The 15,879-nt window shown below is 46.1% G+C and overlaps 1 protein-coding gene across 9 annotated transcripts in view; it reads left to right on the top strand.

Moving 5' to 3' along the window:
* Window positions 1–15,879, top strand: part of ppp1r13ba (protein phosphatase 1, regulatory subunit 13Ba) — a 55,217-nt gene that overhangs the window by 2,664 nt on the left and 36,674 nt on the right. For 5 of the 9 annotated variants that reach the window (XM_042072405.1, XM_042072401.1, XM_042072404.1 and 2 more), the window contains exons 1-3: window positions 5,333–5,737; window positions 10,346–10,493; window positions 13,764–13,883. In XM_042072405.1, coding sequence (XP_041928339.1) covers window positions 5,552–5,737; window positions 10,346–10,493; window positions 13,764–13,883 — 454 coding nt within the window. In that variant the 5' untranslated portion in view covers window positions 5,333–5,551. Of the gene's footprint in view, window positions 1–5,331; window positions 5,738–10,345; window positions 10,494–13,763; window positions 13,884–15,879 lie in introns of those variants that run through there. The other 4 variants (XM_042072400.1, XM_042072403.1, XM_042072408.1 and 1 more) reach the window with 4 other exon arrangements.

Genomic DNA, 15,879 nt, shown 5'->3' with positions numbered 1-15,879 from the left:
TGTGCACTGTGTCCCTCAGTCTTTCCTCTTCCTTCAGCTGTCTCTTTTATCTTTGCTTTCTTCTTATCATCTGTTTCATTACAGTCAGATACTGAGTGGCTGAGCATAGTCTGTGGTTAACATTATGACCTTGTGGCCAAAAAAAAGTTGTTTCGGGCTTCAAAAATATAAGCACATATAGAAAAGTTGATCAAAATATCCCTCAACTGACACCATCTGCCACACAAAACTTTTACCACAAACTCAACATTAAGATAAAACAAGATAACCTTATCATCCCAGATACATTAGAAAAAAAATTGCTTTTGAAAGAAAATGCAAAATTAGTTTACTTGAGGCTGCTTTGAAGGCCTGACTTTAAAGAGAATAAGATCTGTGCACACTGTAGCTCATTAATCATAAGCTCAATTTTCTGAAAATCCCTAGTCTCCCCTTCTCTTTCAGTGCCCCCCTCTCTCCTTCTCTCTTTCATTCTCCCTTCCCCTCTCTCTCTCCCTCCCTCTCTCTCTCTCCCTCCCTCTCTCTCTCTCTCTCTCCCTCCCTCCCTCTCTCTCTCTCTCCCTCTCTCTCTCTCCTTCTCTCTCTTTACATGAGTTAGGATGTAATCCATGCAGAGTAGGGATATGATATGCTGTGGTGGAGTTTTAAAGCAGGCAAGCTCTCCTCCTCCTTGCCTGGGTAATTGTTGAGAGGGCATGTGGTGGCACTGTGGGGTTCACTGCCTGCTAAGCTGAGCAGCAGCGGTGGATGAGGAGAGTGTGACCCAGCCTCGTCTCCCTGCGGAGATGGAACAGAAATGGCTTTGTGTCAGAAAAATTGAAAATGGAGAGAAGGTGGGAATGAAAATGGAACGCCTTTCCAGGCCAATAGTGATAGGGTGCTGTTCTTTCTTTCTTTCTCTCTCTCTCTCTCTCTCTCTCTCTTTCTATCTCTCTCTCTTTCTTTCTTTTTTTCTGCTTATCAGCCGTTTTTGATGGAAATGATTAGATTCCATCCTTTTTGCTGTCTTTTCTCTCTCCCTCTTTATTTTGTTTGGCTCGGTAGTCTTCTCCTCTCTCTCACTCTCTCATATTCCACTCTCTTCATTTGCTTCTCCTCACAGTTTACCACCAACAGTTCGTCTGTCCTGCTTCCTGTTTCCGTCTTCCCTTATATCCTCCTTTATTGTTCCTCTCCGTGCTTCTCAAACTCTCATCTTCTATTCTCCTCATCTGCATCTTTACTCTTCCTTTGTTTCCCCCCCTTCTCTCTTAGCTTGCTTCCTCCCATACAATGTGTGTTTAAGAATGATATCAGCTCATTCTCTGCCCTCTCCCCCTCCTTGCACATAATGCGAGGGCAGGGGTTTCGGTGTCTGAAACATAAATCCAAGGAAAGCAAGCAGTCAGGAATTCCAGGGCCGCAAAAAAAAAAAAAAAGAGCTGAAGCCCCCTCGGAGCCCTTCAGATCCCGCCCTACCCCACCCCACCCCGCCTCCTCTTCCCCGTCCTTCTCCGAGTCTGAAGCCAGCCCCCTGTGTTTAAGAGCAGCTCGGTGTTAAACGTCAGCTGTCAGGGTTAGCCGAAGATGAACTGCATTGTTTACTCCTTAACTGCATTGAAACTTTCTCAGTCGAGAACCCCCCATCTTTCTCACGCAAACACACACACACACACACACACACACACACACACACACACACACACACACACACACATCCCTCCCTCCCTTGTCCAGGAGAGGCCACTCAACAGAGGGTGACAGACATACCTCCATGGATGAAGCGGTTGCTATGGACACGGTATTGACCGCTCGTCCGAGGGAGTCAGGAGGGACTGTAAATCAGGTGTCACTGCGTGTGCTGCTGTGTCTGAAATCCTGCAGTGGGACTTTGGAGCCGCTGTGTTCACACCGCATGCAGTGCCTTGTTATTTGAGCGTTAACATGATGCACGGCATTTCTTCCCCTTTATCAATGTTTACTGAAGTGTGTTGACTGTAAAGCAGTGTTTGCTTTAGAGGGAGCTCAGTTGTGCTAGAGAATCTTCTTCTGCCCTCTCTTTCTCTTTCTCCCTCTCTCTCTTTCTCTTCATTTCTTCTTCACTCCATCTGAGTGCATTCAGTCCTTACAGTAACCAGCTCCATATCATTTTTTTCTCTGGATAACAGAAGAAGTAATAGGCCTGTGCAAAAGGCTTAGCCTGGGTGCCATTCCGAACTTAGTCCCGCCCACAACATTTAAGTTCGGGAAGTTCGGTCTGGCATTGCTCCATTGTGGTGGAAGTATGCTCGCCCTATATCGGGCGGACCAATCAAATCAGGCTTTACGATGATGGACAGGTGAGCAACAGCGCCTGGTCTATCACGTCATCTGAGCACGCTTAGATTAGGCTTATGTTTGAAACAAAAATGCTGTGGCTTGAAGGATACATGGCTTTTAAGACCCCATATGGAAATCATGAGGTTGTGTCACTGAAAACGATTATTATTTATATGAAAACTTTGGCCAAAGTTGAGATGTGGAAAAACTCGTGGTTTCACTTTCATCAAGGGAAAACAGCGCTGTTGCATTGCGACATGTTCCCTCGTTCGTTTGAAATCTCTGATTGACCACCTGTTCGAGGGATTTGCGACAGTCTTTCCCAGCTGTTTAACATGTTTGTAGCATGTCACTGTTCAACAGAATTATTTTTAAAAACAGAGGGGATATAGGAGAAGAAGGATGGTTCATGTGTTTTCTTCCTACACCTCACGGTAAGCTATTTTGTTGCTCTGATTGGTTAGGTCTATCCAGAGGCATTCCCCCCCCTGTATCGGTTGAAACACGCCCCATAATTACGTCCCAATGGAGCAGTATCAGACTCATATTCTGACTAGAATTGAGTATGACTACGTCAGGCTACAAAATGCTTAGTTACAGCCATAAAACTGATCGCACCAGGTTATTAATTAAGATGTAACAGAGTTGCTCTGCAGCATAAATAAGTCCTGTCACTTGTCCAAACTTAAAATATGCCATCAGCAATTCTGGATAACGTCACATCCATTGATGTTTGAACCATCCACCAACAAAACACCATGAGCCAACTCAAAAATCCAGCATTAGGTTCTGGAACCGTTTCTCCGATTAGATCTAGAAGAACTGGTGTCTAGTCCCCCCTTTTGGGGAATTGCTGACAGTATCTTTAATGTCCAAGTCAACATTAGTTTCTGGAACCGTTTCTCCGATTAGATCTAGAAGAACTGGCGTCTAGTCCCCCCTTTTGGGGAATTGCTGACAGTATCTTTAATGTCCAACGTTAGGTTCTGGAACCGTTTCTCCGATTAGATCTAGAAGAACTGGCGTCTAGTCCCCCCTTTTGGGGAATTGCTGACAGTATCTTTAATGTCCAACGTTAGGTTCTGGAACCGTTTCTCCGATTAGATCTAGAAGAACTGGCGTCTAGTCCCCCCTTTTGGGGAATTGCTGACAGTATCTTTAATGTCCAACGTTAGGTTCTGGAACCGTTTCTCCGATTAGATCTAGAAGAACTGGCGTCTAGTCCCCCCTTTTGGGGAATTGCTGACAGTATCTTTAATGTCCAACGTTAGGTTCTGGAACCGTTTCTCCGATTAGATCTAGAAAAACTGGCGTCCAGTCCCCCCGTTTGGCCGCTGCAGCGGCTGGTTTCCCGTCAGAGGGCTGGATGGGCTGGCCCCTGTACTGGGGAGCAGAGCCAGTGACAGCCTCTGCTTTGTCTCCTGCAGATTTATTATTGACAGGGCCGGAGGGAGCTGCTGGCATTCGCCTCTGCTTTTCAGCTGCCCCCCCCCCTCCCCCGGAACCAGAACCGCTCCGACAGAACCTGTGTTGGGTTTTAAACAGGAGGATGAAGGGATATGATGGTGTGTGTGTGTGTGTGTGTGTATGTTTGTTTGTTTACAGTGTGAATGAGAGTGTGTTGAGGTGCATGTCTATGTGTGTGTGCATGTATGTGTGTGTGTGTGTGTGTGTGTGTGTGTGTGTGTGTGTGTGTGTGTGTGTGTGTGTGTGTCTGTGTGTGTGTGTTTGTGTGTAGAATGTTTAGAAGAAGAGTGATTTGCTGTTATCACAGTCGTTCGGGTCGTTTCGGGTCATTCCGGATCGTTTTAAGTCGTTGTCCTTGTCTGGTTGTTTTGAGAGATGCAATGTCATGTCTCTTGAGTTGAGTGGCAGTTATTGCTGCCTGGCGTTGGGATTTACGTCCGTGTCGTTTGGTTTGACGTAGACAAAGTGATCTTACGTCACAGCGCTCCTATATCTGGTGTGCACTGCAAAGGAAAGATAACACAAGTGTCTTGGCTTCCGACCTCCTAACAATGAAACTGTGTGTTTGTGTGTGTAATGTGGGTGGGGGGTGTTAAAAATATTTGTGGACATGCATGTTTTTTGTGTGTGTGTGTACGTGTGGGTTTGGGGGGGGGGGGGGGGGCAGAATATGTGTGTTTCTTTTTTTTATGTGTGTGTGTGTGTGTGTATTTATGTGTATGTGTGTAGTGGTGGTAGTGGTGGTGGGGGAGAGGATTGGTATTTAAGGTCTTTGTGTACTAGCCTATTTGTTTTTGAATGTGTGGGCATATCCCTCTTGCTCCTTCTCTTTCCCTCTCTCTCTCTATCACTGTCTATTTCTTCCTCTCTCTCTCTCTCTCTCTCTCTCTTCCGGTTTGTGTTTTGTGATATATATATATATGTGTGTGTCAGTGTGTGGGTTTATAGTGTGAGTGGCATTCATTGAGCGGTGTTTGGTTGCTCTCTCTCTATCTGTGAGTGAGCTGTCACAGGCCAGCCTGGCTTCTGTCGTCAGACGCCTCTTATCTCCTCAGCACAAGTCCCAGGCTCTGGGACTGCCTCTGCCTACTGCTGCTGGAGTATCTCAATCTGGGAGAGAGAGAGGCCGCGTGATAGGACCCTCAAACACACACACACACACACAGAGTTACTCACACACGCATTTAGAGGCTCACAAGACCCCTCTTTACCACTCATCTACCCACCCACCCTCTCACGTGTGCTGACACACACACACACACACACACACACACACCAACCACCCCCCCCCCCCCTCTCTCTGCAGCCTGACACTCACATTCACAAATACACACACCGGCACTCAGGCTAAACAGAGTGGGGTCTCCTGTTGGACGAGGCAGATCCCCAGAGAGCTCTTCTCTGATGCGCATGTAGATTCTCCTCTCTCCTCTCCTCTCCTCTCCCTCTCCCTCTCTTTTGTCTGCTTCCTCTTCTCCTCTTGTGTTCTCTGTCCTTCTCTCCTCACCTCCTCCCTCCCCACTCGTTTTCTCTCCTAATCTCTCCCTCTCTTCTCTCCCTTCCTCTCCTCGTCCAATTCTCCTCTGTTTCTCCCCCTTTCTTTTCCACTCCTTTTCTCTCCTCTAGTCCTCTCTCTCTCCACTCCACTCCTCTCTTATCCTTTCTTCTATCTTCTGTTCATTTCCTTACCTTCATACCTCGTCCTCCCACTCTCTCTCTCTCTCTCTCTCTCTCTCTCTCTCTCTCTCTCTCTCGCGTGCGGTAGCGCCTTGCTCCCCGTGGAGTCATGAAGAGGTTTTTGGGGCTGGTCCTGAGTAGCCTGGCCGGACTGTCCAAGGACAAGCCCATCTGGCTCCAGCCGGCGTTCCAGCGGAAGAACAAAAAGAAGCCGGCGAAGAAAGGAGCGGCCCCACCGCCGCCAGGGCAACGCGACGGGAAGGGTCCGGCGTCCGTGCCGGCCGGGCCACCTAAGGTGAACTGATCGGACCGTCCGGGACAAGTTGAGCAGGACCCTGGGGGGTGGGGTGGGGTGGGGTGGGGGTGGAGGGGGTTGGAGGTGGGATTGTGGGGTGGGGTGGGACGTGGTGCCGGAGCCGACTCTGGGAGCCAGTGGGCTGCTTGTGTGGTTTGCGGCCTAAAAATAGCCGCAGCCGTCTGGCACTTTGGCGATGCTTGAGCTGTCGGGAACTCACCCTTTGCACCACTTATGGTGGGGTGGAGGGAGGGGGGGGGGGGGGTCTTAAGTATTTTTATATGGGTGAAATGGTGTTGTTGGCTCGTTGTGTACAAGTGTGTATATGATACGGGTGTGGTTTGTGTTTTTGTATGCATGTGCATGTGTTTTTGTAAATGAACTTGAGTGTGTGTTTGTGTGTGTGTGTGTGTGAGGGTGAGGGTGAGGCCTTTTAAGGTTATGCACATAAGTGCGAGTTGATAGATGACATCTAAATGTGGGTTAGCGTCTATTATTTTCCAGTGTGTAAATAAGCACAAACACCCAGCACAGTAGGTGGTTCAAAATTTATAACAGTATTTCCAAATTTATGGCTGATAGATTTAGACCCCAGAGCAATAGAGTGCCTGGGTTGCTGTGGGATACCAATGCAGTTCCTGTTGTCTTCCTGGGAAAGGGAAACTTCTAGTGGGAAGACATGGCTTTATGAATTCAGTCTGCGTATGTGTTGTATGGCAGTAAAAGAGGATTCCCTTTCCAGCTCACTTTCCAGCAGGCTAGAAAGCAACAGGATTCTCTGGTATTTTCCGCTGGCCGATTGGGAGTGTTGGTGGCACAGTCAGGGGAAACAGACGGCCGGCCGCTTACTGTGAGCTTGAAAGTCTGGAGTGAAGACCGGAGCTGACGCTTTATTTGCATCTTAAATCGAATGGTGTTGGTGTCCAGGATTAGACTTTGCTTCGGGTAATATATTTCTGTGGTGACTCAGAAATGTGTTTGCTTCCCGTGTCAGCTGCACCTAAATTACTAGAGCTCCAGTTTCCTCAAAATAACAAGCTATAAACTATTCAGAGTACATCTTAATTTTGCCTGTGTAAAGCTTGCCGGATCAAGACCTTGAAAACTGGCTGGAAGGTTTTTTTTTTAAGTAGAAGAAGACGGAAGGAGGAGATGCATATCTTGGCCCGAAGAAGTTAGAAGTGGATGTTCTCACCCGCCCACACTCAAACGCAAACCACGATCAATACCAAATGCCAAGCCACACAGAGCAGTGTGTGGAGAGGTGTCTTGCGCTGTTTTGCTTTCTGGATGGAGACAACCAGAACACATAGCTTTACAGCCCACAACACTTCTTCAAGCTCTGCTGGGAGTCACAGAGGTCTGTCTTATTTTGGGAATGTTGAGAATGGAGAATGGAGACACTTTGCCCAGAGGTGAAAGTGATATAGTGTCAGAGAGAGCCATACACGTATCCAAGTATTCACTTTGATTTCATTGCAGTGGAGAATTCTTTTGAAGATCACGAAAGAGTTCATACCTTTTACATTAAGTGGGTGCTGGAGGGGGATGCATGAGGTTTGGGGTTTCGGGGGGTGAGAGGTACTTCACCTTTCCAGCCTAAAGCAGAAGTGGGCAGAATGGCTGCACCTTTAAACTCATTTCTATGATTAGACTCAGTGATTTTTTTCTCCTCTTTTATCATACCTCCTGTGGCATGGAGAGAGAGAGAGAGAGAGAGAGAGAGAGTGTGGGAGGGAGAGAGAGAAGCAGCAGGCTGTGCTTAGATGTAGAATAGCCTGGTTTCATTTCCCTCCACAGAGCACACACAACCAGAGGCCTGGAGGGATCAAAATAAATCTCAGGGGGGTTGGCTCTATCCACCCCACCCCCACACCCCACCCTCCCGTCAAAGGAGATTTTTTCCCCCCTCTGAAAACAAATAGTCAGCAGATTTCAGTGAGAGTGGTGGGATGGTTGTGGTCATAGCGTAGCGTATAGCAGCGTAGCGCTGGGCCACTGTGGGTTGGCGCTAGCCGTCTGGGTTTTTAACAGTGCAGTTTTGTGGCCGTGGTCTGGTGCTGTGTGCATGACGCCCCCCCCCCCCCCCCCCCCCCCTCCCCGCTCTGCTCTCTCTTTGTGTGGAAAAAAAAAATGACCCAGCAAAACTCCTGCTCTGCACGTGGATTATCCTCCCCACTCCCGCCCTCTCTCTCTCTCTCCACTCTTACAGATGAGAGGAGCAGTTATTCTTTTTTCTCTATCCCTCTCTCTCTCTCTCCACTCTCTGATGGATTTGTTTTGCTCTGCTGCAGTGAATGCCCCCCCCCCCCCCCCCACCTCAGTACACACTCCAGCCTTTCAACTCTGACTATCCCTCCACCCCTCCTTCCCCCGTGCCTATCTCTACAACCCTCCAACCCCAACCCCCCCCCCACAGGGGACCCACACGCACGTTTACACCACCCCTAATCAGATTACCATAGCTGGGCATGCTGTAATCCAAGCCTTACAGAGTTTTCTCCGCTCAATCTGTGTCTGTTGGCGTACAGGGAGGGATACAGATCACGAGAGAGAAAGAGAGAGAGAGAGAGAGAGAGTGTGTGTGAGAGAGAGAGAGAGAGAGAGAGAGGGCTGGGGAGAGACAGATTAAGAAAATGTGACATAAGGTGGATGACCAGGGAGATTGAAAATGATAGATGGACAGTGAAATGGATAAAATGATTGAAGAGAGAGAGAGAGAGAGAGAGAGAGAGAGAGAGAGAGAGAGAAGAGATAGAGAGAAAGAGAGAAGAGAGAGAGAAAGAGAGAGAGGTGTGTGCGTGAGTATGAGGGCTGAAACAGAGAGATTGCCTTACATTTTGGAAAGGAGGTCCCATTCCAGGTCTGGGTGGGGATTGACCTGCTGCTCATTTACGAGCCCCATGTGTGGAGCCCCGTATCAGAGTACACGCTGGGAGCCAGGGAGGAATCACAGATGGGGGACCGCAGGAGAGAGAGAGAGAGAGAGAGAGAGAGAGAGAGAGAGAGAGAGAGAAAGAGAGGAGGGTGCTGGGGGTTGAAACAGTTGAAAGTGAACATATTTGACCCCCGAAGTGGGCTGTCTGCCTCTCAGGCTACACTTCTTGGAAGAGGATTGGAGAGGCTTGATTGGAAGGATTTGGTTAGCTATTTCATCGAATCTGTTTATAATGAAAAGGAATTCCCTGAAATGATTTCCCCACATGCTAGGCTGGCTTCCTGTGGCAAAAGAGGAATGGATATGTGTTTTTGTAGTTCTTTTAAAAAATGTGTCAAAAAAAGATGTTTTCCAGAATTCCAAAGTTTGGCCCTAAAGTCTCAAATGGTATTTAAGCGAAGTATGTGTGGAGATCCCACTATATAGTTAGCATCCTTCTCGTTTTCAGACCTCTGTGGCATCTTGCTAAATTTGTTGCTAAATCCCCTCCCAAAAAGAATTAAAGTAAATCAAAAGTAATCAGGCGCTCTGTACGCCAGTCTGCGCTCGCTTCGCTCTCACAGCAGGGAGCCCAAAGTCGGCACCCATCTGTGGATTATATAACCCCTCTGACGGTGACATCAGTGTGCCAGTGTGGGAGATACGTCCATCCCAGCGCGTCCCGTCCTCTGTGTTTTGGACAGTGCCGCTTGCCGTAGAGAGCGGTGCATGTTAGGGGTCTGGTGACTGTGATCCTTAATTGCGTGTGTGGAGCATCTTGTTTTTAGGAGGGGGGGGGGGGGGGGGCTTGGGAGGTCATGACATGCAACAGGCGTAATTACTTTTTCCTGTAAGACGTGTTCTCTAAGTCGGTCTGTATTTTCTCCCTGACGCACACACACACATGCACGCACACACATGCACACACGCACACATATACACACACACACACACACACACACACACACACACACACACACACACACACTCACTCTCTCTATCTTCATCAAATTTTCAGCAGTGCATAGCTGCCTGCACTCCCTTAAAGTAGGCCCTCTCCCTGTCTTTTGAAGGGGCTGTAAAAGAGAGTGGTGCCTCGCTGGGCTTTCATGAAGGCTTTTAAATGCGAGAGCGGCTGGCCAGGAGACACCTGCGCTAGACAGAAACACATGCTGAGCAGCTTTTGTCTGCTCACACAATGCACTTGACCAGATGATGTCATTTCAAGAAACATTTCTTATAGAACAAAGCACTAAAGTGAATGCCTATTCTTATCACTGTGCTTCACACTCATTAAACTAAACAATACTAGATCACTGAATACTCACTAGCAGTCATCTACATGGGAGCACAGCCAAGAGACTCCTGCCATATACTCATGTATCTGGTTGAATTGTCAGACCACCCATTAGGCCTACATGACAAGCCCTTAAACAGTGTGACAATCATGCATTTTACAGCAATTATGGAATAAAGAAAAACAGCACATCAACAGTTTTATATTTCAGGCCCGTTAGTAACACTTTTATAGTGCTGTTAGAAACTCATAGTTGTTGTTTTACACTGTGGATGATAATATGAGTGTAGTTAGTTACCATGTTATAGCCCTGATGTAATACTATTGTGTTTATATTTTGTAATGTAATAAAACCTGAGCTTAATCCAGTCCTCCATCTCTGTCCCCACCTCAGATGATCCTGACCGTGTTCCTGAGCGACGGTGACCAGATGCTGACAGAGGTGCCCGTTACCCCGGAGACGCTGTGTAAGGATGTGGTGGAGTTCTGCAAGGAGGCCGGCGAGAGTAGCTGCCACCTAGCTGAGGTGTGGAGGGGCAACGGTAAGACAACTGACCCAACCCTCACAGAACTACCTAGAACCTTCCAGAACCTGGAGAACGCAAGGGGGAACGGGCAGGCAGAGATGACAATAGAGGCCCCAGCTGTGGCGCAACTGGCTGGGGCACCTGCACCGTACGCCGGCGACCCGGGTTCGATTCCCGCCCCGTGGTCCTTTCCGGATCCCACCCCGACTCTCTCTCCCACTCACTTCCTGTCACTCTCCACTATCCTGTCGCATTAAAGGCATAAAAGTAGAGATGCACCGATATGGAATTTTAGGGCCGATAACGATAACCGATATTTATTGGTTTGTTGTGGCCGATACCGATACGATAACCGATAATATTACTCTTGAAAAAATTGTGAAAAGTGATTTAGGGAAAGCATTTAATAAGCATAATTGTATTGCAGTAATTTTACCTACCACCAAATGATGGACAGAACTCATAATAGACGTCAGTGAATTGCGAGTGAGTGGCTAGAGAGTATGAATCGTTTTCATTTAGGACTAAACGCTCATAAACGGCTCAGCTGGGAATAAGCTACAGTATAGCGACCAAATCAGAGTTTGTGAGGGAAACTTAGGTTTAGTTTCAACTGCGGGTAACTGAATAAAGCTGCAACTCCTCAGACTTTATCTTATGTCCGTCTACTCTGTTACGCACAAACTGCTGCAGCAGAAATGAAAGGCGTTAGCCCCGAAGGTTTTAATAACATATTATAATGACCTGTCTGGAACTGAAGCAGGAATGGTTAGCATATTTCTAGGTAATAATACAAAACCCAAACTAAAGTAATGCAAATATAATACTAAAACACAACTTAGAACTAGGCCTACTTATGTACTCGTCCCACTAATGAGTTTGTTTATTTGTTTCCCCGACCAGCGCGGTAAAGCGCAAACACATCAGCACAAGACGACTCTAGATAGGGCTGAGCTCTGCTCTGGTAAGGTTAAATGGTGGATCATTCACGAGAGGATTTTGAGATGCACAGATTCCCAAATGAACGCATATCCACAGATTTTGTTGAAATACAACACAGAGTGGTGAAATACATTCACACCGCTGACATTATATTGAGGAAAAAGTATAGCCAACCAAGCTCAAGTAGCTCAGTGTAGCCAGACGGACCTTACGTAGGCCTAAATTAGGACTTTAAAAAATATCGGCGCAAATTATCGGCCAGAATTCTGTTATCGGACCGATAATAATATTTTCATTTTTTCACTTATCTCACCGATATATCGTGCATCCCTACATAAAAGCCCCATAAAAGCCCCAAGTTTAAGTTTAAAAAAAAAAAGAGATGACAATAGAATGGGGCTGTTGTCCTTGAAATCCCAGATCTAGAGACAGTAAGGCATAAATCAGTGATCACTGTTGGGAAACAAGTTTTGTTGTTGTTATCGAAGTATGAAGTTTTACACCTGTTCAAGTATTTGATTAATGGAGCCCATTGTTTGTGCAAAACGAAACCTTTCTAAAACGTCTTGGCTTCTTTGTTCTTGACATTTATCTATTGTTTTGCTAAAGTGGAATGGAAGCAATATTTTTCTCACAAGCTCTTACTGCCATGCCAAAACAGTCAAAGTGGGTCATTGTGTTCAGTGTAAATATATGGGAACCATGCATGGGACAGCATATGTGGGCCAGTCGGGCAAACTCATAGGTCGCCATTCACGGATGTACTGGGAACAGTCCATTTCCTAGGGTTTTGTCCCACACAGAGACACAAAGCAATGTATGGAATCTATACATGAAATATAGGGCAGAATTTGTATGTCAGAATGTCAAAAAATAGGGTTGGTATGCTGCTTTACTGAGGATAATGTGACAGTGGCTTAATCGTGACTCAATTAGGAGAGCATGGAAGGGAAGACAGTAATATCACTAATGCCATGTCACAGTGTCTATTCAAGTTAGCAGCAGTCATGGCTGAATCACCCCCAATTTTTTTGTTTAAACTTACAACAAAGTAAAGTAAAAGTAAGTAGATTTTTATTCATTTGCTGCCTCTAAAGTAATTAGGTTAAACATGTGCCATGGGTGACTGGTGTAGCTTAGATCCCTGTCTCCTCACTAATGGCTGTGAATGGCCCAGTGTTGTTGCTGGTCCCAGTGTTCCCAGTCCTGTCCAGACTGCTGCCTCACAGCACAACAATGGCCTCCTTGTCCCCTTGTGTCCCAGACAGTGGGTGTCGCAAAGTGGGTCAGGATGTCTCTAGCCGTTTTCCCTCTCTCTCTCTCTCTCGCTCTCTCTCTCTCTCTCGCTCGCTCTGTCCCCCTCACTCCCTCTCTCTTTATTTGTTGCTGTCTCACTCTCACTCTATGCATTACTCTTTCTCTCTCTCTCTCTCTCTCTCTCTCTCTCTTTCTCTCTCTGTCTTGCTCTGTCTCCCTCCCTCTATCTCTCTACTGTATGTGTTGCTCTCTCTCTCCCAACCCCCCCCTCCCTTCTCTCTCTCTCTCTTGCCTGTGGGCTTTGTTTGTTCAGCCCATGTCCATGTAGGTGCGTTATTACAACACTTGGCACTGTTGGCAGCAAGCAAGGTCACACTGACTGATGTTGTCATTGTTGCCGTGTTTAAGTTACAGCTGTTAGAGGGCAAACAGTCATATCTTATCACCTCTGCTTCCTCATTAGGAACAGGCTTGAACGAGTGGCCAAAGGCCTCTTTTGACCTCTGTATATATACTTCATTTCTAAATTAAATTTAAGTTCAGTTTAGTTATACTGTTTTCAGTGCAATTCTATTTATGAAATAGCACCGTGAATGGATTTGCATGTAATTGCTTTTTTTTATACTGAGGATTATGAAATTCATCTATGATGCATTAACATAAGAGAATTGAGTTAGAACAGCTCTCTAGAATTAGCAGCAGCGTAGATAGCTTTATTCTACTATGGACTAAGTGATAATTTGAAAGGAAATCAAATACCCCTGGAGGCTTTTAATACAAAGCGTAGACGCAGTGAAGTGAGGAAAAGCTTCAAGCCTCTCTGCACTCCTGAAAGAGCCCGCATTAGGCACAGGAGATTCTTAGAGAGCCACAGTGTTGTGTGGGCCTTTCGAGATACTTTTTGTGTGGGCCTTTCGAGAGACTTTTTAAAGCAGCTTTGTTCCTCCCAAAATAGTTGCAAGGCTTGGTCCTCCAATCCCATTTTCCAGCATTTCCTGTAATTATCTTTTCAGTGATAACAATAGGTAGAGCTCCCTACCTCTGGTCATCCTAATATCGTCCTGTCCTCCTCTCCTCCTTCTGCAGAGCGAGCGATCCCATATGATCACCTGATGTATGACCACCTGCAGAAGTGGGGTCCCCGGCGACACGAGGTGAAGTTCTACCTGAGGCACGAGGAGCTGCCCATCGAGGCCTGTGAGCTCGGTGAGTCTCGGGGCCAGTCAGGTCCGCTTCCTCTCCACCCTAACAGAGCACTCTCTCCTGGCTACTGCTGGAAAAACATTTTCAGCAGGAGAGAGTGCTCTGTTAGGGGGGAGTGGAAGCGGAAGCAGTTCTTGATAATTATGTCAGATGTACTGACATCTGTTGAAATAGAATATGAAGAGTTTGGTACCAATATCTCCATTTTTAAAAACATTATAAAGTCATGTCATTTAATTGTGTATTTCAGGTAATATTAATAATTGCAGTCTAATTGTTGTTGTGTTTTTTCGATTGAGTAAAGATAAATCAAACAACAATATTCAACTACAGTTCTACTGAAATTACTTGCAAATCAAAATGTAAAGAAATGATTTATGAAAATTCATTAAAATGGAGGATATAGCGTTTTTAAACTCTTCATACACTCTATAGAAGCATCCTTGAATTGTTCAGAATGTTGAGTTCTAGCATCCATTGCATCCTCTGTGTACATGTGTGTCTGACATGTATGATATATTATTATTTGCTTGTTATGGTATATGTCAGAAATATGACACATATAATAACATTTACATGTGACTAAAATATCTTTTTTTGATTGGGCCGATGAGCAATGCGTAGGCAGTCAGTGTTTGCGTCAGTCAGTGATGGCCATGGGCATATCAGTTTGTATTTGTTTACTCATTGTTCTAAATGTGGCACTGAGCGAACAAAAAGTCTGCACAGTAGAGCGCTGGAACATTCTGAACAGCAGAAACATTTGACTTCTCTCATAACTTGATCTTTCCACCTTTCTGTCTCTTGCTGTTTGACATTCACTGCCTCTTCTCTCTTCCCTCATTATCCCTCTGTGCTGTCTCTCCGTCTCTCCTGTTGCCCTTTTTCTGTTCTCGGTGTCTTCTGCTCTTTTTGTTTCTCTGTCTCTCCCTCGTCTCTCTCGGATGGGTTCAGGCTCTTACGTAACTAATCGCCTCTCAGTAGCTAATTGGTCTCTACGGTGATGACCTGTTCTGACCTCTGCACCTGAGACGGCTCAGAAGGCTCTAGTGTGTGTGTGTGTGTGTGTGTGTGTGTGTGTGTGTGTGTGTGTGTGTTGGGTGTAGTGGCGGTGGGTAGGGGCGGGTGACTCGTCGTCTGCACGAAAGAGTTTGCTTAGCGAGGTGTTTATGAGACAGACTTGCACAGTGAGGGGGTGGACATTACTCTTCCCTTTGTCTCACTTTGTCTTAGTATGTGTGAGGTTGAGTGAGTGAGTGTGTATGTGTGTGTGTGTGTGTGTATGTGTGTGTGTGAGCTTGAGTGTGATTGTGAGTGTGTGTCAGTGATTGTGTGGATTAGGTCGATGAGAACACATTAGCCTGATTCACTAATGAAATCGCATGCAATACCATTAAGGTGACCCATGGATCATCAAACAGATTTTTCTTGGGCAAATTATAGTCCTTCCCACTCTGTAGAACTGAGCTCCACCAGTGTATGCTTCTCTATTGTATGCAAAACCAAATGCATAAATAAATTAAATAACTATACATAAATTATTTAATTATATATCAATATATATAATATATTATAATATTTGTCAAATAAATAAATGCACAGAAAAGTAGCCAACCGTTTCTCTAGATGATTGTAGAAAGGGATAATTCGGTTGGGTCGGTGGGTCAGGCTATCGCTAATCGCTAATGCTATGACCACGTAGGGGTCCACATGCATTAGTGGGCTCCTGTCGCTCATTGAGGTCGATGTATTAGTAGTGTGACTGACTGGATTACCCATACTGTGATTCAGACCAGGATTTAGGGGAATTAAACCCTATCTATTTATAGACGACACAGACGGGGGGAGATCCTTTTTTTTTTTTCATTTAAAAGCAGGGACCTGAGGCGCAGTCTTGAAAACGCCCCTTTATCCTGACAGACAGACAGACAGACAGACAAACACTGACTCATACGCACACACCCACAGGCAGAAGAGCACACACACACACACGGACACA

Source organism: Alosa sapidissima, chromosome 19, assembly GCF_018492685.1.
Source record: "Alosa sapidissima isolate fAloSap1 chromosome 19, fAloSap1.pri, whole genome shotgun sequence".
Classification (NCBI taxonomy): domain Eukaryota; kingdom Metazoa; phylum Chordata; class Actinopteri; order Clupeiformes; family Clupeidae; genus Alosa; species Alosa sapidissima.
This window is presented reverse-complemented; position numbering and strand designations above follow the sequence as displayed.